General features: G+C 49.7%; 1 protein-coding gene and 1 long non-coding RNA gene across 2 annotated transcripts in view; one reads left to right on the top strand and one right to left on the bottom strand.

Moving 5' to 3' along the window:
- The window catches only part of crip2 (cysteine-rich protein 2), a 33,184-nt gene extending 26,855 nt beyond the window's left edge, over positions 1 to 6,329 (top strand). Inside the window, exons 6-8 of the mRNA XM_069917294.1 lie at positions 1,346 to 1,440; positions 3,896 to 3,953; positions 5,747 to 6,329. Of these exons, the coding sequence (XP_069773395.1) occupies positions 1,346 to 1,440; positions 3,896 to 3,953; positions 5,747 to 5,811 (218 nt within the window). The 3' untranslated portion in view covers positions 5,812 to 6,329. The remainder of the gene's footprint in view (positions 1 to 1,345; positions 1,441 to 3,895; positions 3,954 to 5,746) is intronic.
- A 7,602-nt stretch (positions 6,330 to 13,931) lies between these two features.
- Positions 13,932 to 24,992, bottom strand: LOC138752395 (uncharacterized). The gene is made up of 2 exons (XR_011350594.1): positions 24,956 to 24,992; positions 13,932 to 14,978 (listed from the first exon to the last, which is right to left on the bottom strand). It is a non-coding gene; the product is annotated as an uncharacterized lncRNA (long non-coding RNA).
- Between the last annotated feature and the right edge of the window lie 448 nt (positions 24,993 to 25,440).

Raw genomic sequence — 25,440 nt, 5'->3', positions numbered from 1 at the left:
GCAGACGAGAAGAAGTTGGGAGAGACGGAGACCGCTGGAGGGGAAGGGGGACATCCATGGGAATGGCAGTAAGTGGAGTTGAACAGATGTGGGGGTCACCCGATGTTTAAAAAAAAAATTCATCGTTGGGTTTAAGGCTGTCCGTGAGGAATAGGATCGGTTGTTTCTCGAGAGAAGCACAAAGGCTGGAATCCTGAGCAGACAGAATAGCTAGAGGGTCCCAGAGGAACAGGCAGCATCTAAGGTTAAGTTTGTTATCTGATTGTACATGAACAACCCGATAAAGTAATGCCTTTCCAGACCACATTGCAAGCACAAAAACGTCCAATGCACGGTGCATAAATTCGCATACTGGTGTAACGGCCATGCAGCTGCTAGAGTGGACCTGGGAGAGTTGAGGAGACAGCACTGCTCTGCATAGTTCAACAGCCTGGGTCCTAATGCCGGCAGCTCTGTACACAAGTTAAACGGCAACCATGGAGGTCTGTGCACAAGACGGTAGCGCCTGTGCTCAGGAATGGCCACAAGGGGTAGCAGCGGACCCCAGAAATGGGTAGGCATCCCGTGTTGAGAAGGAGAAGCAGAGGAGTCCAGCCTGCAAGGCGGTGACCACGGCAGCGGACCAGTGAGAGGCTCAGCGGCTGAGGGATTCGATGCAGGCCGTTGTCAACTTGCGATGGGGAGACCCGCGTGGGGTGCGGGCTGCTGGAGACTGGGAGTTGAGAGAGTGCGGAGGGCAGGAAGGGCCTCGGGTACTGTAGGGGGGCTGCTGGGAGGGTTGCATTGGGTTGCTGGCGAATTGAATAGGAGTTTGTGAGGCTGGAGAAGGGCAGGAGGCTAATCCACAGACACTCAGTGACTCTGATGGAACTCTTTTGCTTCTTTCTCTCGTACTGAAAGGGGCGCCGCCGGGAAACACTGATGGTGACTTATGGCAGGCAGAAGGCAATTTTGTGTAATATTACATGTTCTGTACTATTTTATAACAATAAGGGAATATTGAATCTTGAACAAACAAGATAAATATATGTAAATATTTGAGGTGGCTTTGTGGTTACAGGAACTGTTCATCAGTCTCACAGCCTGTGGGAAGAAGCTGTTCCCCAGCCTGATTTTGATGCTCCTGTACCACCTTCCATGGGAGGTCAATGTTTGGCTTTCTGTCCTTTTATCTGCCTCTATAAAGGGTCCCAAAACAAAATGCTGACAGGCCAGCTGGATGCCAACTGACCTGTTGAATCCCTCAAGCAATTTTGTGGTCCCTCTTGGACCTTGCTTTGGGAAGAGGGCTGAATGTCAAAGCGATTGGCTGCGCACGCTCCCTACTTTTGTTGATCCTTCACAGCCGAGAAAGTGACGTCCCTGGGGAAGGACTGGCACCGCCCCTGCCTGCGATGTGAGCGATGCAACAAGACTCTGAGTCCAGGCAGCCATGCAGAGGTGAGTGGAGAGCCGCACTGGGAAACAGGTGCAGTGGGAGCTCCAGTAAGAGATGTACCAGAGGCCAGGGCCTGCCTCTCAGTGCAGTCAGGAGTCAGCGGGCCTACCTATGTTCCAGCATAGGCCCACAAAGCTCTGGAGGCACAAAATAAATCTCATTAAACGTGACTTCTGTCCTGGCACTGCAGCTCACTGCTGGCTGGAGTCATAAAATTTGCTACGCACTGCAATTCAAGTCCTCCATTTCAGATCAATCTGTCTCTCAGAATTCTGAGGTAGAGACATGCATTTCACATCAGAACATCCTGTTGGTGATTCTGCTGGGAGTGTGGGGAATGGGGTGGTGGGGCTGCTGGGAGTGTGGGGGAATGTGCCTGATGCAGGGTGTGGTGAGACTGCTAGGAACTGTGGGGAATGGGGCTGAGGGTAGTGGGACTCCTGGGAGTATGGGGAATGGACCCAAGGCTGTGTGTGGTGGGAGTGTGGTGTATGGGCCTGGGTTTGGTGTGAGTGGGGCTGGGGGTGTGAGACTGCTGGGAGTGTGGGGGAATGGGGCCAGGGCTGGACATGGTGGGAGTGTGGGGAATGGGTCTGGGGGCTGTGGGTCTCAGCTGGGAGTATGGGGAATGGGGCCGGGAGTGGTGGTTCTCTGCTGGGAGTATGGAGAATGGGGCTGTGTGGTTGGAGTATGGGGAATGTGATTGGGTGTGATGGGTCTCTGTTGGGAGTGTGGAGAATGGGGTTGGGGTGGTGGGAGTGTGAGGAATGGGCCTGGGAGTGGTGAGTTTCTGTTGGGAGTGTGGGGAATGGGGCTGGGGGTGGTGAGTCTCTGCTGGGAGTGTGGGGAATGGGGCCGGGGGTGGTGGGAATGTGGGGAATGGGGCCGGGGGTGGTGGGAATGTGGGGAATGGTGCCGGGGGTGCTTGGAGTGTGGGGAATGGTGCTGGGGGTGCTTGGAGTGTGGGAAATGGTGCCAGGGGTGCTTGGAGTGTGGGGAATGGGCCCGAGGCTGGGTGTGATTGATTTTGTGCGGTCTGATTCCTCACTTGAGAGGAGGAGGGGATCAATCCCATGGGCCCTGGGAGAGCAACAGGAGAAGGTGAAGGGCAACGGGTCCTTGTGATTCTGCAGCATGGAGAAATCCTGGCGTGGGGAAATCAAATACCACATTATCACATCAATGGAAGGAGGCTGCTATTGGGTGAAGTTCTCAGGGACCTAGATGATCTTCAAATGTTAAATTTAGACATGCAGCACGGTAACAGGCCTTTTCAACGCCCACTGACCCAGGGCCTCATCTGGGGACACAGTTCCTGCAGGCTGCATCCACCAGCACTGATCCACCTTCATAGTAGAAGACTTCACAAAGCTTTGCTGCCTGGGCCCCACTGCAAGCCCCAGGGGTGGGGGTGTTGCCTTGAGCTGCTGCATTATACGGTGCCACCAGGCAGAGCTGTCACTCTGTGTGTGTGTGTGTGTGTGTGTGTGTGTGTGTGTGTGTGTGTGTGTGTGTGTGTGTGTGTGTGTGTGTGTGTGTGTGTGTGAGTGAGACGACTGGACCTCAGTGCAGCACACAAACATGCTGTAGGAATTCAGCAGGTCACACAGCATCCTAGGGATGAGAGAAGAACATGGGTGGGAGGGTAGAAGGAGCTGAGAAGTGATGGGGAGAGGGCCGAGAAGGGTAGCTCTCTGATAGGGGCAGGAAGGGAAGGGGGTAGGGATAGGGAAGAGGAGACTGGGGGAGGGGGGTTATTGGAAATCTGGTGGAGACTGTCAAGACAGGATATTAGGTGTTCCTCCAATTTAAAGAGTGGCCCCGTTTGCACAAGCACGTCGGTGCAGCAGGGGGTGTGTAATCAGAATGGCTGGCCACGATGAGCCACCAAGATGCCCTCTCAGCACTCCAGCTTTGTCCTTCATCTCCCCAGGAGATGTGAACAGAGGGAGAGACGGACACACAGTCCGGGGTGGGGGTGGGTGAGGAGTGGCGCACTCGAGACACGTATCAGTACAGAGGTCACACCACAGGATAATGATATGGCTGCCTCAACAGGAGTGAGACAATCGCCCAAAGACTGGGTGATAGTCGCGCAGCATGGAGGTGCCGGGCCTTTCGGTCCTCCGAATCCATACTGAACATCGTTCACTGTTTACTCTTGATTCCAATCAAACCTGATTCTTCCCCTTGCCCACACAATTGAGGGCAATTTACAGCAGCCTGTAATGTCCCACATCTGTGGGATGAGAGAGGAAACCGGAACACCTGGGGGAAGCCCACGCAGACACAGGGAGAACGTGCAAACTCCACACAAATTGGTATTGGAGGTGGGGATTGAACCAGGGTTCCTGGAGCTGTGTGTGTGCAGCTCTACTCCAGACATAGTGAATGTAATTGAACTGCCTGCAGAGGTTTGGTACCTATTTGAATTGTTTTCCCTTTGTCTTCATTCAGCACGACGGACACCCCTACTGCCACAAACCCTGCTACGGGATCCTGTTCGGACCAAAAGGTAAACAGAATCCATTTCGGGCAGGCACCTGGGGCCGCATTTCTCCTGGAGCTTGAGGGAGCAGGCTGACTGCTTCACATGCCTCCTATTCTTTATTAAAGGTGAAAGAATCGCTACAGCCTAGAAGGCAGCCATTTGGCCCATCTGCAAGAACAGTCTCGTCCCCAGGCCCGACAACTCGTGTGTCTCAAGGGCCATCCAGTGCTGCCTTGAACTTCTACCTCAAAAGGCCATGACTGCTGACAGCTTCCAGTCACCCAACTAAATCTACACCTGATGTTTCTGGTTCATCAGGTGGGGCTGTTTATCCTGGGTCACGGAGGTTTTGAACCCGGATGTAGCCTCTTTCCCACCCCCAGATTCTCCTGTTCTGTCCACACCCCTGCATCATTCCGCAGTGCCTTCCTGCCCACTCTGAAGCATGGTGAGAGCACTTCTCGACTATGGTCTGAGGACACCACCTCGCCTTGATCCTTGTGCACCCGCTGCCTGTGTGTATAGCTGCTTTTCAGAGCTGCCCCCTCTGGTGAATGTGCTGCAGTATATCCAGGTTCCTTAAATCCGCCCATCCTACAAAATCACTCATTTATTCACTCCCCTCCCATCGCTTATATGATGCCGAAACAGGCCCTAAATCCATGAAGTCTGTGCCAGGAATCGGTCTCTGCTAACCCGACATTTAATCCCAGTTTATTCTCCAGCCATTCCCATCAGCTCCCCCCAGATTCTGCTACTCACCTACACATGGGGACAGTTTACAGTGGTCAGTAAACCTACTGACGTGGGAGGAAACCCCCATGAACACAGAATGTGCAGACGCCACGCAGACAGCATTGAGAAATGATGCACACTCTCGAGCAGTGTGTGGGTAGGAGCACATTTCCGCTTATCCAAAACTGATCCCCCCCCCCCCCCCCCCCCCCCCATTACGGCTCTGGGTTCAGACTCCTGTCCTCAGTGGATCTGGATGTCTGTGTTTTTGAAGGTGTTGGGGATCCAGTGCCCTGCCGGGTTGCGTGCCGCGGGGATCCAGTGCCCTGCCGGGTTGCGTGCCGCGGGGATCCAGTGCCCTGCCGGGTTGCGTGCCGCGGGGATCCAGTGCCCTGCCGGGTTGCGTGCCGCGGGGATCCAGTGCCCTGCCGGGTTGCGTGCCGCGGGGATCCAGTGCCCTGCCGGGTTGCGTGCCGCGGGGATCCAGTGCCCTGCCGGGTTGCGTGCCGCGGGGATCCAGTGCCCTGCCGGGTTGCGTGCCGCGGGGATCCAGTGCCCTGCCGGGTTGCGTGCCGCGGGGATCCAGTGCCCTGCCGGGTTGCGTGCCGCGGGGATCCAGTGCCCTGCCGGGTTGCGTGCCGCGGGGACCCAGTGCCCTGCCGGGTTGCGTGCCGCGGGGATCCAGTGCCCTGCCGGGTTGCGTGCCGCGGAGATCCAGTGCCCTGCCGGGTTGCGTGCCGCGGAGATCCCAGTGGGGTTTGGGAGGATGTTTTCAATGTAGGTGAGACTAGAACTAGGGGAGAATACCTGGAGATCCAGGGGAGTCTATTTAGAATGGAGATGAGGAGGAATTGGTTCTCCCAGAGAGTGGTGAATCTGGAGTACTCTGACCAAGGGAGCAGTGGAGGAAGATTCATTAAATGTATTTAAGACATGGCTAGATTTTTGAATAATAGGGCAGTGAAGGGTAGGTGGAACCCAGTCCATGGCCCAAACAGCTATGATGATGAATGGTGGAGCTGGTTCAGTGGGCTTTATGGCTGGGTCCTCCTCCTGTTTCTCATGTTAACCTCTCTTTGCAGGAGTCAACACTGGAGTTGTTGGGAGCTACATCTATGATAAGGTGGATGGCCCCGAACACCAGTGACGGGTGAAGGCGTCGAAGATTTCTGATCTGTCATTGCTGGTGCAAGGCTCACAGGCAGACACGCACACACACAGACAGGCGCGCTCACACAGGCAGACACACGCACACAGACACACACACACGCTTAGAACTAGGCCTATCACAGATACTAACTGTAGTTTGAACTGTAACGTGCTGTTGACCGACTAGTATTGAATTTGTGTGGTGAGGGCGCAGCTCCCTACCGCTGGCCTGCACAGTTTCACAGCCTCCCATAATGGGCGGAGATGTACTGAGCAGAGGTTGCTGGTAAGCCTGAGCTCTCCCATTCATCTAAATGGGGCTCCCACCCCTTCTGGTGAAGACTCATCACGCCCTCATCATACTCCCTCACTGTCCCTCCGGGCCTCTTACAGTATTATATTCAGCAAAGTACAGCTTAAAGAATGCATTTTTTAAAAATGTACCAACAAACAGAATCTTTTTAATGAAAGCTATCGGAGATATCATTTACTGTTAATAAACAATGCCAAACCTTTCTGGAGATGTCTGAAGCATTCATTTCCATTCCCCCTGTTGCTGGTTTTATCTCCCGACCCTCCAGAGGGCAGTGTTGAGCTAAGGCCACCGATGAATGCAGTTGTGCTCCCTCTACCTGGGTTACTTCAAGGCCCTTTCACACTTGGAAGAGATCCCAGGAATTAACCGCCAATCGGCCTTTAAAGTGTCTAATGTGAAAGCAAAATCAGCACAAACGCCGGCCTCAGATGATCTCATCTCACGCTGGGGGTTGACGGCCTCGACCCCTGGTACAATCCCCGGTGTCTGAAGTCGCCGGCATTGCGATCACGTAAGTGTGAAACGGGTAATTGCATTGTGGGATTGAAATTACACAAGTTTTTCTATGAGTTCAGGGATGTGAAGGGAGGGAAGATTAAAATGAAGGTAAAAACTGCAGTGGGGGAGAGAGGCAATAAATACCAATAGTGGACATTTTTAAACATTGTGGGAAAATTGGTAGCGCTATAGTGTACAATTTATAAAGACTGGGGGGTTGGGGGGGGGAAGCATGGCGGACCTGACTTCCCAGAATGCCATGTGGCAGAGAAACCCCTCCGTGAGTGCTCCATGCAGGCAGCCGGACATGCAGCCCTTTCTGTGCTGCACAGCATTCTGGGAGGGCAGGTCCGCCATCACTTTTTCCCATGGTCTTTATAAATTGTACGCGATAGTGTTACAAACTTTCCCATGCTACATAAATTGTGTGTTAGAGGACTACCAACTCCCCCTTCCATTTAAAAATTGACCACTATTGCTATTTATTGCTACCACTCCCAGGGTCCCTTATAAAGGTTTATATAGGTCAGCACATCAACAACAGGAGATGTAGGGTTTATACTGTGCTAATTATGTTATAATTAGGCATGATTCATTTTGCTCAAATATAAAATCATAATTCATTGATCAGGATTTAGGGCAGGTCCACCATCACTCGATGCGTCATGACATCTCCGGTAGAAGGTAGAACAGTCCTAACCCTGGGGACACAAGTGTGAGAGTGTTCGGTGTCCCAGTTAGGAGTGGTCAAGCCAAACCCCCATTCCTATCATGGGACATTGAATGGCCAATTTAGTGGGGTGCAAGTGTGAAAGGGGCTTCAGACACCTGATGGTGAATGGTATTCTGGACAGATCCAACTCCTGTTTCTTTCACCCATATTGGGAGAACTGATGGATGAAGGGTGGAGTTCAGCAGCCTTCTAGTACCAGTGTCCACTCCCCTGGTATCCTGGTGGAGGGGCAGAGAGGCAGTGTCGAACCTCTGTAGACTCCTTTGTGGGTTCGTTTCTCGGGATCTTGGTGTCACCAGCAAGCCTGGCTTTTCTTGTCCCACCCCATTGATTGCCCCTAAGTAGGTGGAGCTGAGCTGCCTCCTTCATCTACTGCAGCCCTAGTGAAGGTGCTCCCACATTGCCAGTGGGGAGGGAGCACCTGGGGATGGTACTGGCCCTCTCAGTGGTAGAGGTGGGGGGGGGGGGGGGTTGAGGGTGCTCATGCAGAGGCTCATGTGTTTGGGGGGGGGTGCTCTGTTCTGGATTGTGTCAGATGTGGAAACGCCAGCTACAAGGAGGGAGTCTACTCGCATACCCTTGACCTTGGGTATCAATGGAACTATGGTTTCCCAGGCCAGTGACCAAAGCTCCCTCACCCTCCTGACGTGTCCTGCAGCTGGGAGGTCAGGAGGTGAGTTGCGTGTCACCAGACACTCGTCTCTGGCCTGGCCCAGTTTCTGGGACTGTGCCAAGTGGCTCTCTGGTGAATGGTGGATCCTGTCCCAGGAGGTTGTTGGTGGGATGGTCACAATGGTGAGGGTATGCGCTGGGACTCTTATCTGACATTCAAACCCTCCCACCCATCAGGCCTTGGGGAAACGTCCCAAGTCCTGCCCCCTGCAGGCGTGGGCTGCTACAGGTGTCTAGAAGCTATGCACAGAATCCTCCTGCCATCACCAGTGGACATCCCCACTTCTGACTTAATGGTGAAAGGAGGGTTCTTGATGAAGCTGAGGATGTCTGGCTGAACAACAGACCCTCCGGCGTCAGTCTCACCTACCCGCATTAGCCCCTTTCCTCTCCAATCCCTTCCCATCCACGTGATTATTATAGGAAGCTAATGTCCCTGCCTCTACTACTCGGCCAGCTCATTCCATCTGCCCACTGCCCACTGCCCTCTGAGTGGAAAACTGTCCCTCATTTTATAAATCATGTCCTCTTGTCTTGGTTTCTCCCACTCCGGGAAACAGCCTGCCACCATCCACCTGAAGCCTCATGATTTCCTCAATAAGATCACCTCTCCATCTCCTGCACGCTAAGGAAAAGCCTAGTTTATCCAGTGTTTCATAACTTCCCTAATGCTGACCACAACTTCATTAACCAACTTTGCACCCTTTCAAACTTTCTATAGCGCAGTGACCAAAACTGCTCGCATTATTCCAAGTGTGGCCTCACCAACATCGTGCATAACGTCTACAAGACGTCCCCACACTTTCAATCGTGTGTGCATGTCTGTGATAGTCTCTGTTACAATGTGTGTGTGTGAGTGTATGTGGGGGAATGTGTCTATGACGGTGTCTGTGGGGGAGTGTGTCTGTGTCCCTCACACTGTATGTGGGAGTGTGTGTGTCTGTGACAATGTCTGTGTAGGATTGTCTGTGACAGTGTGTGTGTGTGTGTGTGTGTCCATAGCAGTGTCTATGGGAGTGTATGTGTGTCTGTGACAGTGAAGGGGAGTGTGTGTGTGTGTGTGTGTCCATAGCAGTGTCTATGGGAGTGTATGTGTGTCTGTGACAGTGAAGGGGAGTGTGTGTGTGTGTGTGTGTGTCTGACAGTTTCTGTGGGGGAGTGTGTCTGTGACATGTCTGGAAGATTCTGTCTGTGACATGTCTGTGGAGGATTCTGTCTGTGACAGTGTGTGGTAGTGTCTGTGGAGGAGTATGTCTGTGACAGTGTGTGGTAGTGTCTGTGGATGAGTGTGTCGTGACTGTGTGGTAGTGTCTGTGGATGAGTGTGTCGTGACTGTGTGGTAGTGTATGAGTGTGTCTGACAGTGTCTGTGTGGTAGCGTATGTGTCTATCTGAGTGTCTGTGGGGGAGTGTGGTCCGGGGGTGGGTCTGTGTTGGTGTGTCTGTGTGGGCGTGTCCTTGTGGGAGAATGCGTCCATGTGGAGGTGTTCAGGTGTAAACTTGAGTGTGTGTGTTTCGCAGGGTTGGGGTTAATGTGTCGGGGGGGGGAGGGGTGGTTGAGTCCCTGCCCCTGCGAGGGGGGTGGTTGAGTCCCTGCCCCTGCGAGGGGGGTGGTTGAGTCCCTGCCCCTGCGAGGGGGGTGGTTGAGTCCCTGCCCCTGCGAGGGGGGTGTCGTGTCCATGGTTTTGTATGTGAGGTTGCCCTGCTCTTCCTCCCTTCCCCTCGGATCTCTGGCCTCATCACTATGTTGCTCAGTTTGTTGCTAGGCGGGTCTGTTATTCCCCAAACGACATGAAGTCATTTTTATTTTTGGAGAAGCAAGAACACAGAAACTCGCACGTCCAAACACGCACACGCACCCTCGCACATGCACCCTTGCACGGGCACGAACCCACACACGCGGGCACACGCACACTCCAGGAGAGGTTGAGCTCGGACTGCGTCCTCGCCCTGGGTGGGATCACTGAGGAGGGTGGGCTCAGTTACTTGGTGGCTCGAGGCTCCACTGGGCAGAGGCTGCTGTTCACACGTGTCCTCTTTCCATCTGATTTCAATGAGATCGGCCTCCCGACCGTGTGAGGCAGGGACTGGCTGATCTCACCGTTTGATGGCCCCAACATGAGCGATGGGAAACCAGGTTTCACACTGGTCACAAGATCACGTCCCACTTCCGCTCCTGTTCCGAGAGGGGCTGCCACTGAGTGTCGGTTCCCCATGGACTTGGTCTCGCAGTTACCGTCACTTGCTGGACGAGCTGTCCTTGACGTGGGCTCATTGCAATCCATGCAGGGGTGCCGATGTTATCAGTATTGCCCCAGATCGCTACCCCCATGCAGGGGACAGGCATCGATGCTCTCGTTCACCGGATCCTGGCTCACTGAAGATACTACTCCTGAGAATGAAGTCCTGGGGCACATTTGCTCCCCTCTCCCTCCCCCAGCCCCCTTTAAACACCTGTCCTGCGGTCAGACGATTGATCAGCTTCTAAAGATGCTGAAGCTCTTAATAATGAATGTGAGAATGAGAAGCAGGAGTCCAACCTTCAGGCCCATTCCACCAAATCGTGAGATTTTTCACCTGAGGGTCATTTCCCTGCACTAACCCCCCCCCCTCCCCCCCGCAATCCCTTGGCTCCCTTCATATTCAGACGTTTTCATCTCTGCTCTGAATAGAGCCATAGAACACACTACAGTTCAGAAACAGGTCCTTCCGCCCTTTTAGTCCATCCATTCCCCCACATACACTCACACACAGACACTGTCTAATTCCATTGGCCTGCACCCAGGCCATAGCCCTCCATGCCCCTCCCACCCATGCACCTGTCCAAACCCGCATGCACCACTTCTGCTAGCTGCTCGTTCCACACTCTGCATTAAAAGGTCCTGCCTCATATTCCTCTTAACCGTTCACCTTAACCTGTGTCCTCTAGTTCTTGTCTCACCTAATCTCAGTGGGAAAAGGCTGCGTGCATTTACCCTAACTTTACTCCTCAGTTTTGTATAGATCTATCAAAACACCCTTATTCTCCAAGGCTGCAGGAGAATATTCACCCTTTCCCTATATCTCAGCTCCTCAAGACAACAATATCTTTGTGATTTGTTTTCAATCTTATTGATATCTTTCCTGAAAGTGAAGTGACCTCAATACTCCAAATTTGGCCTCACCAATGCCTTCGACAACTTCAACATAGCATTCGAACTCCTGTACTCTTTAATTTATGAAGGCCAAGATGCCCTTTATGTACCTGTGATGCCAATCTCAAGTAATTATGTATCTGTATTCCTAGATCCCTCTGTTCTTCAGCACTCCACAGTTCCCTACTGATCACCGTTTATGCCCTACCCTGGTTCATCCTTCCAAATTAAACACCTCACACGTGTCCACATTAAAGTCCATCTGCCATTTTTCCAGTTCTGGTTCTAGTCTCAATGACCAACTTCCCTGCCTCGATCTTACCAATCTCTTTCATCATTTTACATATTTGTACAATACCCTGTCATTCTTCTGAATTCCTGTGATTATAGTCCCAGGCAACTCAATTTCTCCACATAAGCTAACCCTTTCATCTCTGGAATCAACTTGAGTAATAGAGAGAATTTAAAAAATCAATAAAGTGCACAAGAAAAAGTCCTTAAATTGAGTTTGTCATTGAGGAGTCTGATGGTGGAGGGGGAGCAGCTGTTCCTGAACCTGTTGGTGCGCGTTTTGTGGCACTTACACCTCTTTCCTGATGGCAGCAGTAAGAACAGAGTGTGTGCTGGGTGGTGTGGATCCTTGATGATTGCTACTGCTCTCCGACGGCAGCATTTTCCATAAATCAGTGGTTCTCAACCTTTTTCTTTCCACTCACAAACCATTTTAAGTATTCCCTATGCCATTGCTGCTCTGTGATTAGTAAGGGATTGTTTAAGGGGGATGTGGGTGAAAAGAAAAAGTTTGTAAACCACTGTTTTAATCATCTCTAATTGACTCATTATATACAGGGTTTCATAACTCCAAAGGAAATGGGCCAATTACCATTTTTTTCAAGCAAAATATTTCCATAACGATTGGGTCTAGAGCAGTGATTCTCATCCTTCCCTTCCCACTCACAACCCACCTTAAGCAATCCATTTCTAATCACAGAGCATCGATGGCCTTGGGATTACTTAAAGTAGTGTGTGAGTGGAAATAAAAATGTTGAGAACCACTGCGGCTTAGATGTTCTTGATTAAACTAGTGGTTTGCATCTTGCAGCCTTGCCAGTACTCTGTACAGTAGCAGCAGAGCCTCCCTGCTCTTAAATTCAATCCCTCCAACAATGAAGCCCAACATTCCATTTGCCTCTTGATAACCTGTTGCACCTGCAACAGGCACCCCCGAGTTTACTTGCAATCTATCATTCTTTAAAAGGGGAAAGTTTAGGGGGAATGTGAGGGGGAACTTCTTCACACAGAGAGTGGTGGGAGTGTGGAACGAGCTGCCAGCTGAAGTGGTGAATGCAGGTTCAATTTTAACCTTTGAGAAGAATTTGGACAGGTACATGGATGGGAGAGGTATGGAGGGCTATGGTCTGGGTGCAGTTCAGTGGGACTAGGCAAAGGAAATTGTTTGGTACAGACTAGAAGGGCCGAAGGGGCATTATATTTCTATGCTGTAATGTTCTATGGTTCTAAATAATAACCTGATCTACTATTTTTCCTTCCAAAGTGGATAACCTCACATTTACCCACATTGTACTCCATCTGCCAGACCTTTGTCCACTCACCTAACCCATCTGCAGAGAGTCTCTGCAGACTCTCTGCACCATTTTCTTTTCCAACTAATTCAATGTCATCAGCAAATTTCAATGTGATACTGCTCATTCTGCTGATTTCATTACCAGATTGCGGTTTGTTCCCTTATCCTGAACTTGGACACTCCACGGAGGAGGTGGGGGTGGGGGAGGGGGGAAACACCCACCATGAATCACATCCTGCTGATCCGATAAGACAGGGTTTGTAAGTTTTGGTGAGATCATTTCCGACTCCACCAACACTTCCCCTTTCACACTTTACCCCATTCACTGGTTCACTTTAATTCACCTTCTCTACAACATAGCCACATGGTCCCTTTCAAGACATCACGACATTTCTCACTAAGAACATTTTTACACAGGTTTATTCTAGCCCCAAACGGGTCCTCTTTATTCCTAAATCATTCTCTTGATTGTTTTTTAATAGATTTAGAAAACACCTTGGATTGTATCAGCTAGAATTTTCTACAGCTTTCCTTTGCTCTCTGAATTTTGCTTCTAGTTCCTCTTCTGCTCCTTTAATTTCTCCCATGATTTTTGCAGTATGAAGCTCTGAGTATCTGATGTGACCTTCACTCTTCCTGCTTTATTCTACCTTCTGTGCATCTTGTGGTCCATGGGTTCCAGATGTAGCAGTCCTGCCCTTTTAGCTTGTGGGAAAGCAGGAGGAGGTTAAAGGGAAAGGTGTGGGGCCAACATTTTACACGGAGGGTTCGGTGCCTGGAACGGGCTGCCCAGAGTAGTCGTGGAAGCAAATACTGTTGTTTCTAGATTGACACATGGATATGAAGGGGGAGGAGGGATATCTGTCAGGCACAAGCAGAAGGGATTTAGTCCGACTTGGACATCATGTTCAGCACATGGACACATGGATCAAAGGATGGCACGGTTGGTGCAGTGGTTAGCACAACGCCTTTACAATGCCAGCAACCGCGACTGGGGTTTGAATCCTACGCTGTCTGTAAGGATTTTGTACCTTCTCCACATATCTGTGTGGGGGCTCCAATTTCCTCCCACTGTTCGAAAGGTGTCTTGGGTAAACTTATACCTCTCATTTTGTTCGTTTTAGATTGGTCACAGTGTTTGAGCTACCGAAAGAAAATAGACACACACACACCGAGAGCAGTTCAGTTTATACAAATGTTTATTACAAATTCAAAAGCTGATTTCACACTACAATATGCAAGCCATTCCCAACTATACTTATCAACGCTTGGACTGGTCCCAACTGCCGAAGCGAGGCAACGACTGCACACTTGTAGTAGGTTGTCAGGGTGCCGGTAGCAACTTCTCCACCTCCCCTGACCGGGGACTCCAGAAGTTCTTCTTGCTGAGAGATGTTGCCACCTCTCGGAGAGTCTCAAACTTCAGCAGCGGGACCATGGCTTATATTACCCAAAAACTGCTTACCCAAGCACCTATTCCCAGCACAGCAAGAAAGATAAGCAAGCAAGCTAGCATGCTAGGCTTCTAACGAATAACATAATTTTCAGCTTATCACTTTGAATACATTGGTTTATTTTGCATCAAGGCTAGGCCTCTGACAGTCTGTGACCAAAACAAGCAGGAAGATTAAATGTTCTTGGTACACACATGTCCTTTCATCAGATAACAGCATCTCTGACCCCTTGGTGGAATTTAGCTTATGTCTGCTGATTCTAAAACACAAGCAGGTTCTCAGCCTTGCAGAACCCAGAGCTGCAAGTTTAAAAAAACAGGTTAGAATCTTCCATTACATTCCACCCCTTGGTCACAGGCTGTCAGACACGAGGCTTGACAAGCATAAGAGTACAAAAAGAGAGTAAAAGAGAAATTAAAACTACAATAATCACAAAAACAAGCAATAATGCGAGCAACCACAGAGAATAGTGTGGCCCAACCCCCCAAATGTACCAGCTAACCATGAAAAAGGATTCCAACCAAGGCTCACATTATCCTTGTTGGCCACAATACCCAGACACTGGAGCTCACGAACAGATTTTGAAACATGCTGAACAATAACAAATTTATATAAGCTGCACTTGAGGCGGGAGACCGAGGACTTCCTTGATGTAATGCATCGGACCGTGTCTCCAACGGGCAACTCACTCGGAACGTCCTCGTCATTACAAATCCAATCGTTGGCACCAAAGCAGTTGTTAAGCCAGATCACCAGGAGCGTAAAACGGAGAACCTGGAACAAAGAAGCCTGACACATATCACTCACGATACCGCAAACGTTCAGTGTTTAAACAGACTAAATCATCCTGTCCCTTAATAGCTACCCACCGAGTGTTACCCTGGGCAGGTGTCACTATTTCTCCTTTCACAGGAGGGCCACTACCTGGTGGTGCCACCCATACCTTTTGTCCGGCATTCTCTAGTTCAGGAGTGGGGGGCAATGATCGTTTTTCCTCTGGAATAGGCTGTGGTTCAGAAGCATGAAGAAGTCGGTGGAAAGGTGTACCTCTTTTTAAAGGGCGATGATTGAAATTGTCGACTGCCTGCTGCAGGCAGCAGGAACCCTTCAGGGTTCCCAGTGGTGTTAACAAACAAATTTGTTCCTTCAGTAAGCCATTCATTCGTTCAACTAACCCAGCATCCTGCGGGTAATAAGGAATATGGTGAACCCATAAGATACCATTGTCATTTGCCCAAACACAGATTGCCTTCCCGGAGAAGTGCGAGCCATTATCAGTCTGAATCTCCTCTGGTACATCATAATGAGAAATTAAATGATTTAGTCCTTGGGTAGTGCTAGCTTGGTCAGCCGTCTTGGTGGGAAAAGCAAAAATCAGGCCCGAAAAGGTGTCAACCATTACTAGGACGTAACGTTTACCCATACAGTCTGGCATAGGGCCTATGTAATCAATTTGCCAAACCGCAGCTGGGTGAGCACCCCATTTTATTTGGCCATGAGGACCAGGAGGAACGACACGGGACTTCACAAGTTGACATTCTGGGCATATATGCATGACCACGTGGACATCATCCTGATGGACAGGTAAAGCATGTGTACGGACCCACATAGCTGATCTCTTCTCCCCCAAATGACCACTCTGTTCATGTGCCCATCGAGCCAGGGGGATGGTATCAGCACGGCTGATAGTGGCAAGCTGATCTGCAACTGCATTATGTTGTGCCATGTTAGTCGCCATATTAGTATGGGCATCAACGTGATACATAGTTATCTCACGGTGGTGGGAAGCATCCCACAACAGCTGCCACAGCTCTTTGCCCCACACTGAGTGGTCATGTATCATCCAGTCATTCCTTTGTCAATCAGGCATCCATACCACAAGTCCATTAGCCACAGCCCAGGAATCAGTAAACAGGCGAAGAGGGTGATCATGGGGATCTAGTGGTAAAGTGACTGCCTTCAACTCAGCATACTGACTGGAGCCACCATCCCCCTCCTCTGATACGTGAGTTCCTGACTTGGGATGGTAAGCCACTGCCTTCCACTTTTGCTTTCCTTGCACCCACCGGCTGCTACCATCAGTAAACCAGGCATCCTCTTGTTCTGCTGGAGTGAGCAAATCATATGGTTTACCCCACTGAACTGGTGAAGGGGGTAAAGGAGGGGGCAAGGCAGGTTCAACGTCCTCATGATGAGACGGAAGATCAGCCACCTGTTCGTGTATGCGGCCCACCCCTTCAGCCCTCTGGTTGCACGACTCTGAATGTACCACTTCCATTTAACAATAGAAGACTGCTGCTCCCGCCCGATCTTTAGATTAGCATCATTAGCCAGAACCCAATTCATTATTGGAAGTGCAGGTCTCAATTGAACATCTGCATCACCTGTCATTCTTTCAGTCTCCAGCAGGGCCCAGTAACAGGCTAGCAACTGTTGTTCAAAAGCAGAGTAACGAGTGGCAGCCTCAGGCATGGTACGTGACCAGAATCCCAGCAGGACTCGGCGGCCCTCTTGTTTCTGCCAGAGGCTCCAGCAGGCCACATCATCAGTAACGGAGACCTGTAGTTCGTAGGGGGTATCTGGGATGTGGGGAGCAATGGGCAGGGCCTGAAGAATAGCCTGCTTGGCGGACTGGAACGCCCTTTCCTGATCGTCACCCCATACAAAGTCTGTTTTCTTTCGGGTAACCTTATACAGAGGACATAAAAGCAATGCCAAGTGTGGAATATGGCGTCGCCAATATCCCAATAACCCCAGAAAACGCTGGGTCTCTTTTTTGTTAGTAGGAGTGGCCAAGTCTGCGATTTTATTGCGAACTTTATCGGCAACCACTTGTTCTCCAGCATGCCACTGAATTCCAAGGAAATTAACTGTCTGGGACAGGCCCTGTACCTTGGCGGGATTAATGGCCCACCCTCTTTGCATCAGGGTATCTTGGACACTCTCCAAACCTTCCTGTACCATCTCTTCTGTGGCCCCTTGGATCATCACATCATCAATATAATGGTGAATTGAGAGGGAAGGCAATACTGGCACCGTCTCCAGGTCACGGGCAATTAGGCTGTGATAAATGATGGGAGAGTGTACATAACCCTGAGGGAGGCGAGTGAAGGTATACTGGCGCCCCTTCCAGGTAAAGGCCAACTGATCTTGTGAGTCCTCAGCCTTAAGAATACTGAAGAAGGCGTTAGCAAGATCAATGACAGCACACCATGTTCCTGAGTTCCCAGTAGCAATGTTTTCAATAAGGGTAACTATGTCTGGAACTGCTGAAGCAAGTGGTGGGGCATGTTTGTTCAAAAAGCGATAATCAACTGTCATTCTCCAGGAGCCATCTGGCTTCTGGACCGGCCAAACAGGGCTATTAAAGGGCGACGTTGCGGGCCTCACTACCCCTTCTTCTTGCAAAGCATCGATGGTGCCACTAATCTCTTCTTGCCCTCCAGGGAGACGATATTGTGGATTGCACACTGGTTTCATGGGGGGTGGCACCATCACAGGATCCCACTTAGCCTGACCCACTACTAGTTTTTTTGTAATAGTCCGAATTCCAAATGCAAATCCCCCTTGGCTAGTATTAAGGGCCGTACCGGCCAACATATTAATACCCAGGATACACTCGTCAGTAGCAGCCACCAGGGCATGTAACCAGATAGGGGAAGGGCTATAAGCCACCGTGGCACAGACTTTTATTTCCTTTGTCAGGGTGACCGCTCCTCCCAACCCCTCTATTCGAAAGGTCGGTCCAGTACAGAGGTCGGGGTTACCCGGAATCACCGAGTGCTCCACACCCGTATCGACCAAGGCCAAATATTGGTGGTCATTACCCCCACCCCAATGGATTGTTAACAGTATGTAGGGCCGTGGGTCCCCGTGTATCCGCCCCGTATCTCAATGGAGTAGACACAGGAGCCCTGCCCACACCTTCATGCTTTAGTAGGGTTCGGGGGCTTCCAGGCCCACATGCCACTATTATCCATTAGAGCCTTGTTAACCATTTGTTGTACCTCATCACGGTAACTGGAGCAGGAGAAGCCTGCTCGATAGAAGCAGCAGGGGGAGCAGAGGGCACAACTGGGCCAGGAGGACTCAGCAGCTGGGGATGATGTTCCCCTGCTTTTCTCTTATAAAGGGCATAAAGGACTGCAGTAGGTTTCCCATCAATATCACTTTTAGGTACGCCTAACTTTAACAAGGTTAGAAAAAGGTCCTTTCATGTCGGTCCGTTATTAACAGCAGCCCCTCTCTTTTCATCCTGTTTGTCTGATTTAACCTGGGCTGTACATGAGTGGATTTTACCTCCCAGTTCTAATTCTCGAAGCCCAGATAAGGCGTGCACCGCCTCAGACACAGGGTGCCCAATTAGTGGACTAGTTACGGACAGAACCAGCCCCCGTGTAGTGGGCTGGGCGGAACGAACCAATCTGGTATGCATTCTGGCCGTGAATATCTCTTCATCAGGGCTCCCCCCCCCCCCACCCCCACCGTGTACCCACAGCCTCAAACGCCCTGCATACAAGGCAGAGGCCAGGGCCTGTTGACGAATTACTGCTATACCCTCCTCTGGGGTTCTCCAATTGTTCTGCAAATGTAAATCCCAATCTACTGGTGATGGGTATACTCATAGCAGGGCATCCCCTAGAGTAGTAAGTAAGTAATCCACCTCTCTCCCTCTACCCCGCAGCTCAGCAGTGACCCTGATATCAGTAGACAATGTTCCTAATCCCAACAATTCCTCAGGGGTTAAAAATACATTACCCCCTCCTTGTTCCCAGACACGCAGGAGCCAGGCTGCCAGAGTTTCTCCTGCCTTTTGCCTAAATCGATCTCCAATGGCAGCCAGCTCCTTTACAGAGAAGTCACGTATCATTGACGGCTTCCGACCCCTGTTCCCACTTTGGCCCGCAGGGCCCTCCACCCAGTCTAAGGGAGGAGGTCGAGGCCATCCCATAGAGGGAGTAGGCCATAGAGCATAAGCAGGGGTTTGGGTATTTTCCCCTGGATCCACGTGGGAGACCGGGATATCTATCCCTTCAATCTCTACCCTTACATCATCCCCTCTTCTGTCTGTTTGGGAAGTCTGCTGCCTTCTGGGGTGGGCGTGAACAGCAGGTGGTGGAGAGGGTAGTATGTTAGACAGATGCTGGGGAGTATCTGCATTATTACCATTGTCATTCCAGATATTCCCATCCCAATCCTCAATTACATCAGGATCGTCACCATTCCTTATCATGACACGAATACGATATGGATCGGGTTCTACTCCATGCCTTTCCTTATCTGCACAGAGCTACTGCCGGAGTTTAATATTACGGCAGATTGTTTGGACATGCTTATCTCCCAATTCTTTGTCTCTGTCCTGACTGGTGCGAACAATCTCACTCATCATGGAACAGCATTATCGCATGGCTTCTTGCTCCTCCTCTAATTGCTTTCTTTTGTGCTGAGATTCTACTTCTCTTTGTACTGATTCTGCTTCACGCTGAACGGAGTGGCGTAAGGCTGTGGCCAGCAACCAAAAACCATCCGTCAGCGTCCCCTTTTTATCAGGAAATTTACTTTCTCGAAGGAGAGTGGCAAACCCGCTCTCCCAGAGGTGCACTTGATGAATCTAACTTCTCATCCCAACTAATGGGTGGTCCCAACAAAGACAAGGTATTGGCCAACATGCCAAACCCATCGTCTTTGGAAGTCCATCCAGGAATCAAGAACTGCTCAGGGCTCACCTCTTTCTTTCGGCGAAACATCTTGAGACCAACCCTGATCGCTGTGCCAATTGTCTTGGGTAAACTTATACCTCTCATTTTGTTCGTTTTAGATTGGTCACAGTGTTTGAGCTACCGAAAGAAAATAGACACACACACCGAGAGCAGTTCAGTTTATACAAATGTTTATTACAAATTCAAAAGCTGATTTCACACTACAATATGCAAGCCCTTCCCAACTATACTTATCAACGCTTGGAGTGGTCCCAACTGCCGAAGCGAGGCAACGACTGCACACTTGTAGTAGGTTGTCAGGGCTGAGAGATGTTGCCACCTCTCGGAGAGTCTCAAACTTCAGCAGCGGGACCATGGCTTATATTACCCAAAAACTGCTTACCCAAGCACCTATTCCCAGCGCAGCAAGAAAGATAAGCAAGCAAGCTAGCATGCTAGGCTTCTAACGAATAACATAATTTTCAGCTTATCACTTTGAATACCATATAACCATAACCATATAACCGTTTACGGCACGGAAACAGGCCATGTTGACCCTTCAAGTCCGTACCGGTTCACTTGAACAACTCCACTAGCTCCTCCGCAAACTCCTGAGGAAGTAGAGGCAATAGTTTATTTTGCATCAAGGCTAGGCCTCTGACAGTCTGTGACCAAAACAAGCAGGAAGATTAAATGTTCTTGGTACACAGATATCCTTTCATCAGATAACAGCATCTCTGGCCCCTTGGTGGAATTTAGCTTATGTCTGCTGATTCTAAAACACAAGCAGGTTCTCAGCCTTGCAGAACCCAGAGCTGCAAGTTTAAAAAAACAGGTTAGAATCTTCCATTACAAAAGGTACCGGGGAAATTGGGTGTAAGTTGGACAGCATGGACTCGTGCGCCAAAATGGCTTGTTACCCTGCTGTATATCTAAAGTTTAAAATGTATACTGTTCTTTGTTCTAACACATTTACCTAAATACTTCCCAAAGCTTTGATTTTCCTCTGGTCTCTGATCCCTGGCCTCTTTTTCTAAATCTTGTCAGTCTGGTGAAGTCTCCTTCTCCTAATTCAGAACCGTTCTTCTTATTTTATCTCCTTCTTTCCTTGAATCTGTGCCAAATCTTACCGAATTGCACCGGGGTATTCTCCCACTATGGCCCCTTCCTCTGGACCAGCTTTTCTACTAACTGAGAAGTGATAGGCGGAGGGGGTAGCTCCCTAAATGGAGAGGGAAGGAGACAGAGGGAGAGGGAAGGAGAGAGTCTTGGGGAAGGGGGTTGATCTCTTGCTGCTCAACAAAACCATCTCCCAGTCTGCATCCAGTCTCTCAAATGCAGAGGATGCCACAACAGGATGCAGTAGATGGCCCCTGCAGATTCACGAGTGAAGTGCTGGTTAACCTGGAAAGACTGTTTATGTCCCTGAGGAGTGGTGAGGGAGGAGGTGTGGGTGCAAGTGCAGCACTTCCTGCAGTCACAAAGGTCAAGCGCAGGAGACAGAGTTCTGCAGTCAGTGCACTCACCAGGCGTCTGTCTCCAATTAGATGCACCGAAACTACCGCTCCTTAAATCTATGAGCTGGCTCTTCCAGGCTCTTTGAACTTCCCACATATTTTTATCACGATATCTAATGTTTTGTTGCTATTGTAACCAAGAAAGACATAAACAAGTTGCTTTGCGTGGGAACATTGGGAGAGCAGGCTACTGAGGTCCGTGGCCATAAATAACCCAAAGTCTTAACCCTGCTGAGGAGTTTTGAGTGCCAGGAAAGAATTTCATAATGGCTAAGATGTTTTCTTTCCTAGGAGTGCCCCATGAATTTAAATTCCACTACTGACACTGTGGGACTCAAACTCCCAACTCAGGTGGGCGGCACAAATGGCATAGAGCAGGGGTGTGAAACTCAAATTCACGGAGGGCCAAAATTAAAAACTTGGACTAAGTCGAGGGCCGAAGTAAATATTTATTGAAAATTTTCAACAACATCTGCATGTTTTCTCTTCTTTCAACATATGTAATGTTAAACTTTAGGATATAACTTTAGGAGGATAATGTTACGGGTCAGGAGTAGGTAGCTCAAGTTCACCCTTTGCTTGACCTGAGGGAAACATATTTGGTCCCTGTGGAGATGTAGTCAGCATTCACAGGCTGTGTCCATTTTGGCCTGCATCAGGACTCAGCATTTCCTGCTCACTCCTCAGGCTCTAGGCCTCTATTCACCCTCGACCCACCATCTCTCTACCTGACCAGTCCTTTACCCAACCTCTACTCACCCCTCACTCCACTCGCTCTGCCTCTACCCACCCCATCCTATACACGCCCCTCTACTGCCTCTCCCCTCAACCTGTTCCTCCCTCTACCCATCTCTCACCCTCAAATCAGCCCTCCCCTACTCACCCTGCCCTTCCCTTTTTACCTCTTCCCTATCCACCCCTCCTTCTACTCATCCCTCCCTCTAACTGCCCCTCGCACCACCATAACTTCCCCTGCCCATTACTCCTCACCTACACCCTCTGCCCACCCCTGCTTGCCCACCCCTGCTTACCCACCCACTCAGGCCCAGCGCGCTGCCGATCAGCCTTTGCGGACAGCCACCATCTCTCTCTTCATGTGCAGGGCCGAACCAGCCGTCCCTGGGGTCCGCGCGGGTGCAAGCGCTGAAGGCCGTGGCGACCGGGAGAAGTGCGCTCGTGCTGTGGAAGGGCCGTCCGGTGCCAGTCGCGTGGGGCTCGCGCTGCCCGGGGGCCGTGCGCAGCCTGCCATGTCCGTCGCGCCGACAGGAAATCACAGGCGCTCGCCCATCCGACGCACCGCTCGACAGGTGGGAGAAGTGACTGGTTGTACGGGGAGCCTTCCAACTGGCTTGCCGGCTGATGACATCGACAGACTTCTCGTGTTACAATTTCTCGTGTTACAATGGGGAAGGATGTGCAATGAAGGGGGAGGATGGTGGGGGTGACGTTACCAAAAAACAGCATCGGCTCTCGCTGCAGGGCGGGCCACCTCTAATACATTTTTGAAATGATCTTGCGGGCCAAATATAATTATAGCCCGTGGGCCAGAGTTTGACATGTGTGGCATAGAGGTTAGCCTTTACAGCGCCAGCGATCAGGATCGGGGTTCAAATCTTGCGCCATCTGTTTGTACCTTCTCCCTGGGGGGGTCTGGTTTCCTCCCACCGTTCAAAACTTACTGGGGGTGGGGGGGGGATTCATTGCATGTAAATTGGGCGGCACAGACTCGTGGGCCAAAATGATCTGTTACCATGCTATATGTCTACATTTTTAAAAAATAAATAAATTTAAGGTGGAACCTGCCGCAGGGCCAGGCACCAAGCCGGAATTTGAGCTTGGGATCCTTTAAGGGGAGAGTATCTCACCTGCCACCTCTGGTCTTCCTATTACAGATCCCCAGCTGCCTGAGGCAAAAAGTTTTAAACTGGGAATGTTCAGAGGGGACATAATTGAGGTATATAAATTCTGGGGCTATAGAATGCATGGAAAATCCTCGTTTCAGAGGTAGTTAAAACGACATCGTTTCAGGGTGAAACACGAGAATTTCAGAAGGGTTTGAACAGGACTTAATTTATTCCTTGGATCCAGGGGTGATCTCTTAGAGGTGTACAAATTAATGAGAGGAATAGATCAGGTGAACACATGGATCATTTGCCCACTGTTGGGGAATTGGTAATGAGTCACAGATTTGAGGTGAAGGGAGAGATTGAACAGGAATTTTGGGCAGTGGTTCTCAACCATTTTCTTTCCACTCACATCCCACTTTAAGTATTCCCTATGCCATTGGTGCTCTGTGATTATTAAGGGATTGCGTAAGATGGTAAGTGGGAGGAAAGAAAAAATTTGAAAACCACTGTTTTAATCGTGCCTTATTGACTTGTTATGTGCACAGTTTCAGAACTCTAAAGGAAATGGGCCAGTGACAATTTTCTCAAGCCAAATATTTCAGTAACAATTGGGTCTAGAGCAGTGATTCTCAACCTTCCCTTCTCATCCACAGACTACTTTAAGCAATCCCTTACTAATCACAGAGCACCAATGGCATAGGGATTACTTAAAGTGGAAAGAAAAAGGTTGAGAACCACTGGGGTAAGGTTTTTACCCAGAGGCTGGTGGGTGTATGGAATGTTGGTGGAGGAGGTGATCGAGGTACTATGACAATGTTGAAGAAACATTTGGACAGATACATGGATATGATGGGTTCGGAGAGAGCTGGACAATGTTTAGCAATGTGGGAATTGTGTGAGTGGGACATTTTCGCTGGAATGGGCAGGTTGGGATGAAGGGCTTGTTTCCGCTCTGTGTGACTCCATGATCCAGGGAGAGGTGAGTCTGTGGAACACACTGCCTGAGAGCATTGTTGGAACCGAGTCACCGTCAGGAATTCCGGAGATTGCAAATGAGCAGCTGACTAATGCGGACATCAAAGGGCACTGGGAGATGGGATAAACACGGTACCCTCTCATCAGCATGGGTGTGGTCGATTCAGTGCTATGTGATTCTCTTGACTCACACTCCCATTGGGAAAGAACCTCCTTGTCGGTTAAGTCTATTTAGACCCTGGTCCAGATCTCTGGAACAAGCTCAATCCTAGATCAATAATCCCCGAATCCTGATACTGCTCCAGAACGAGGTCAGTTCAAGGTCACCAATCCCGTTTCCAAAATGCCTGCATCCAGGGGAAACAGAAACGAGATCTGTGTGCTGGAGAAACTCAGCAGGCCAGGATCCACAGGAAGCAAAGGGAAGTCGATGTTTCGGGTCTGGCAAAAGGATTCAGACCAAAATGTGGACTGCACATTGCATTCTATGGATGCGACGTGACCTGCTGAGTTTCTCCAGTAAATTTGTGAGCCCCCTGTCCCCTTCCTATGGTCAGTTTTTTGACTCACACTTTCCAGAAAATTCTGAGCTTGTTCAAAAGCACCAAGGAAAGCAATCAGTAAGAAGTAGTCTTTTGTGGTATGTCATTGCTTCAAATAAAAGGCGACTTTGTCGCACATCTGAGTGCATTAATAACAAAAGAGGAACTCACCCACATGTTGACGTCCGCTCTGCCATTTCCTCTCTGAAATCATTTGATGAGATCACCTTTTTTAAAATATTTTTTTATTTTTCACACTGCGCACCATATCAACCAAAATATATACAAATGTTTCTCATGAAATATACACAGTGGCATTTTCTCCCTTTTTTCCCCCCTACCCTCCCTCCCCCCTTCCCACCCCACTCCAAAACCAATAAATATTCAACATATATGATACAATAAAACCATTAAACAATGTCATCACCCAATTAAAAATTAAACAAGAAAAATGTGTCATTTACTTTTACACATTGGATCAAGTCATTTTGTCTTCTTATCATTTTTGGGGGTGGAGGTCCGAGGCAAGCCCTCTCTGTTATGTTCCATGTATGGTTCCCAAATTTGTTCAAGTAATATGATTTTATTTTTTAAATTATGTGTTATTTTTTCCAATGGAATACATTTATTCATTTCCATGTACCATTGCTGTATTC

Source organism: Narcine bancroftii, chromosome 2 (genome assembly GCF_036971445.1).
Source record: "Narcine bancroftii isolate sNarBan1 chromosome 2, sNarBan1.hap1, whole genome shotgun sequence".
Taxonomy (NCBI): Eukaryota; Metazoa; Chordata; class Chondrichthyes; order Torpediniformes; family Narcinidae; genus Narcine; species Narcine bancroftii.
This window is presented reverse-complemented; position numbering and strand designations above follow the sequence as displayed.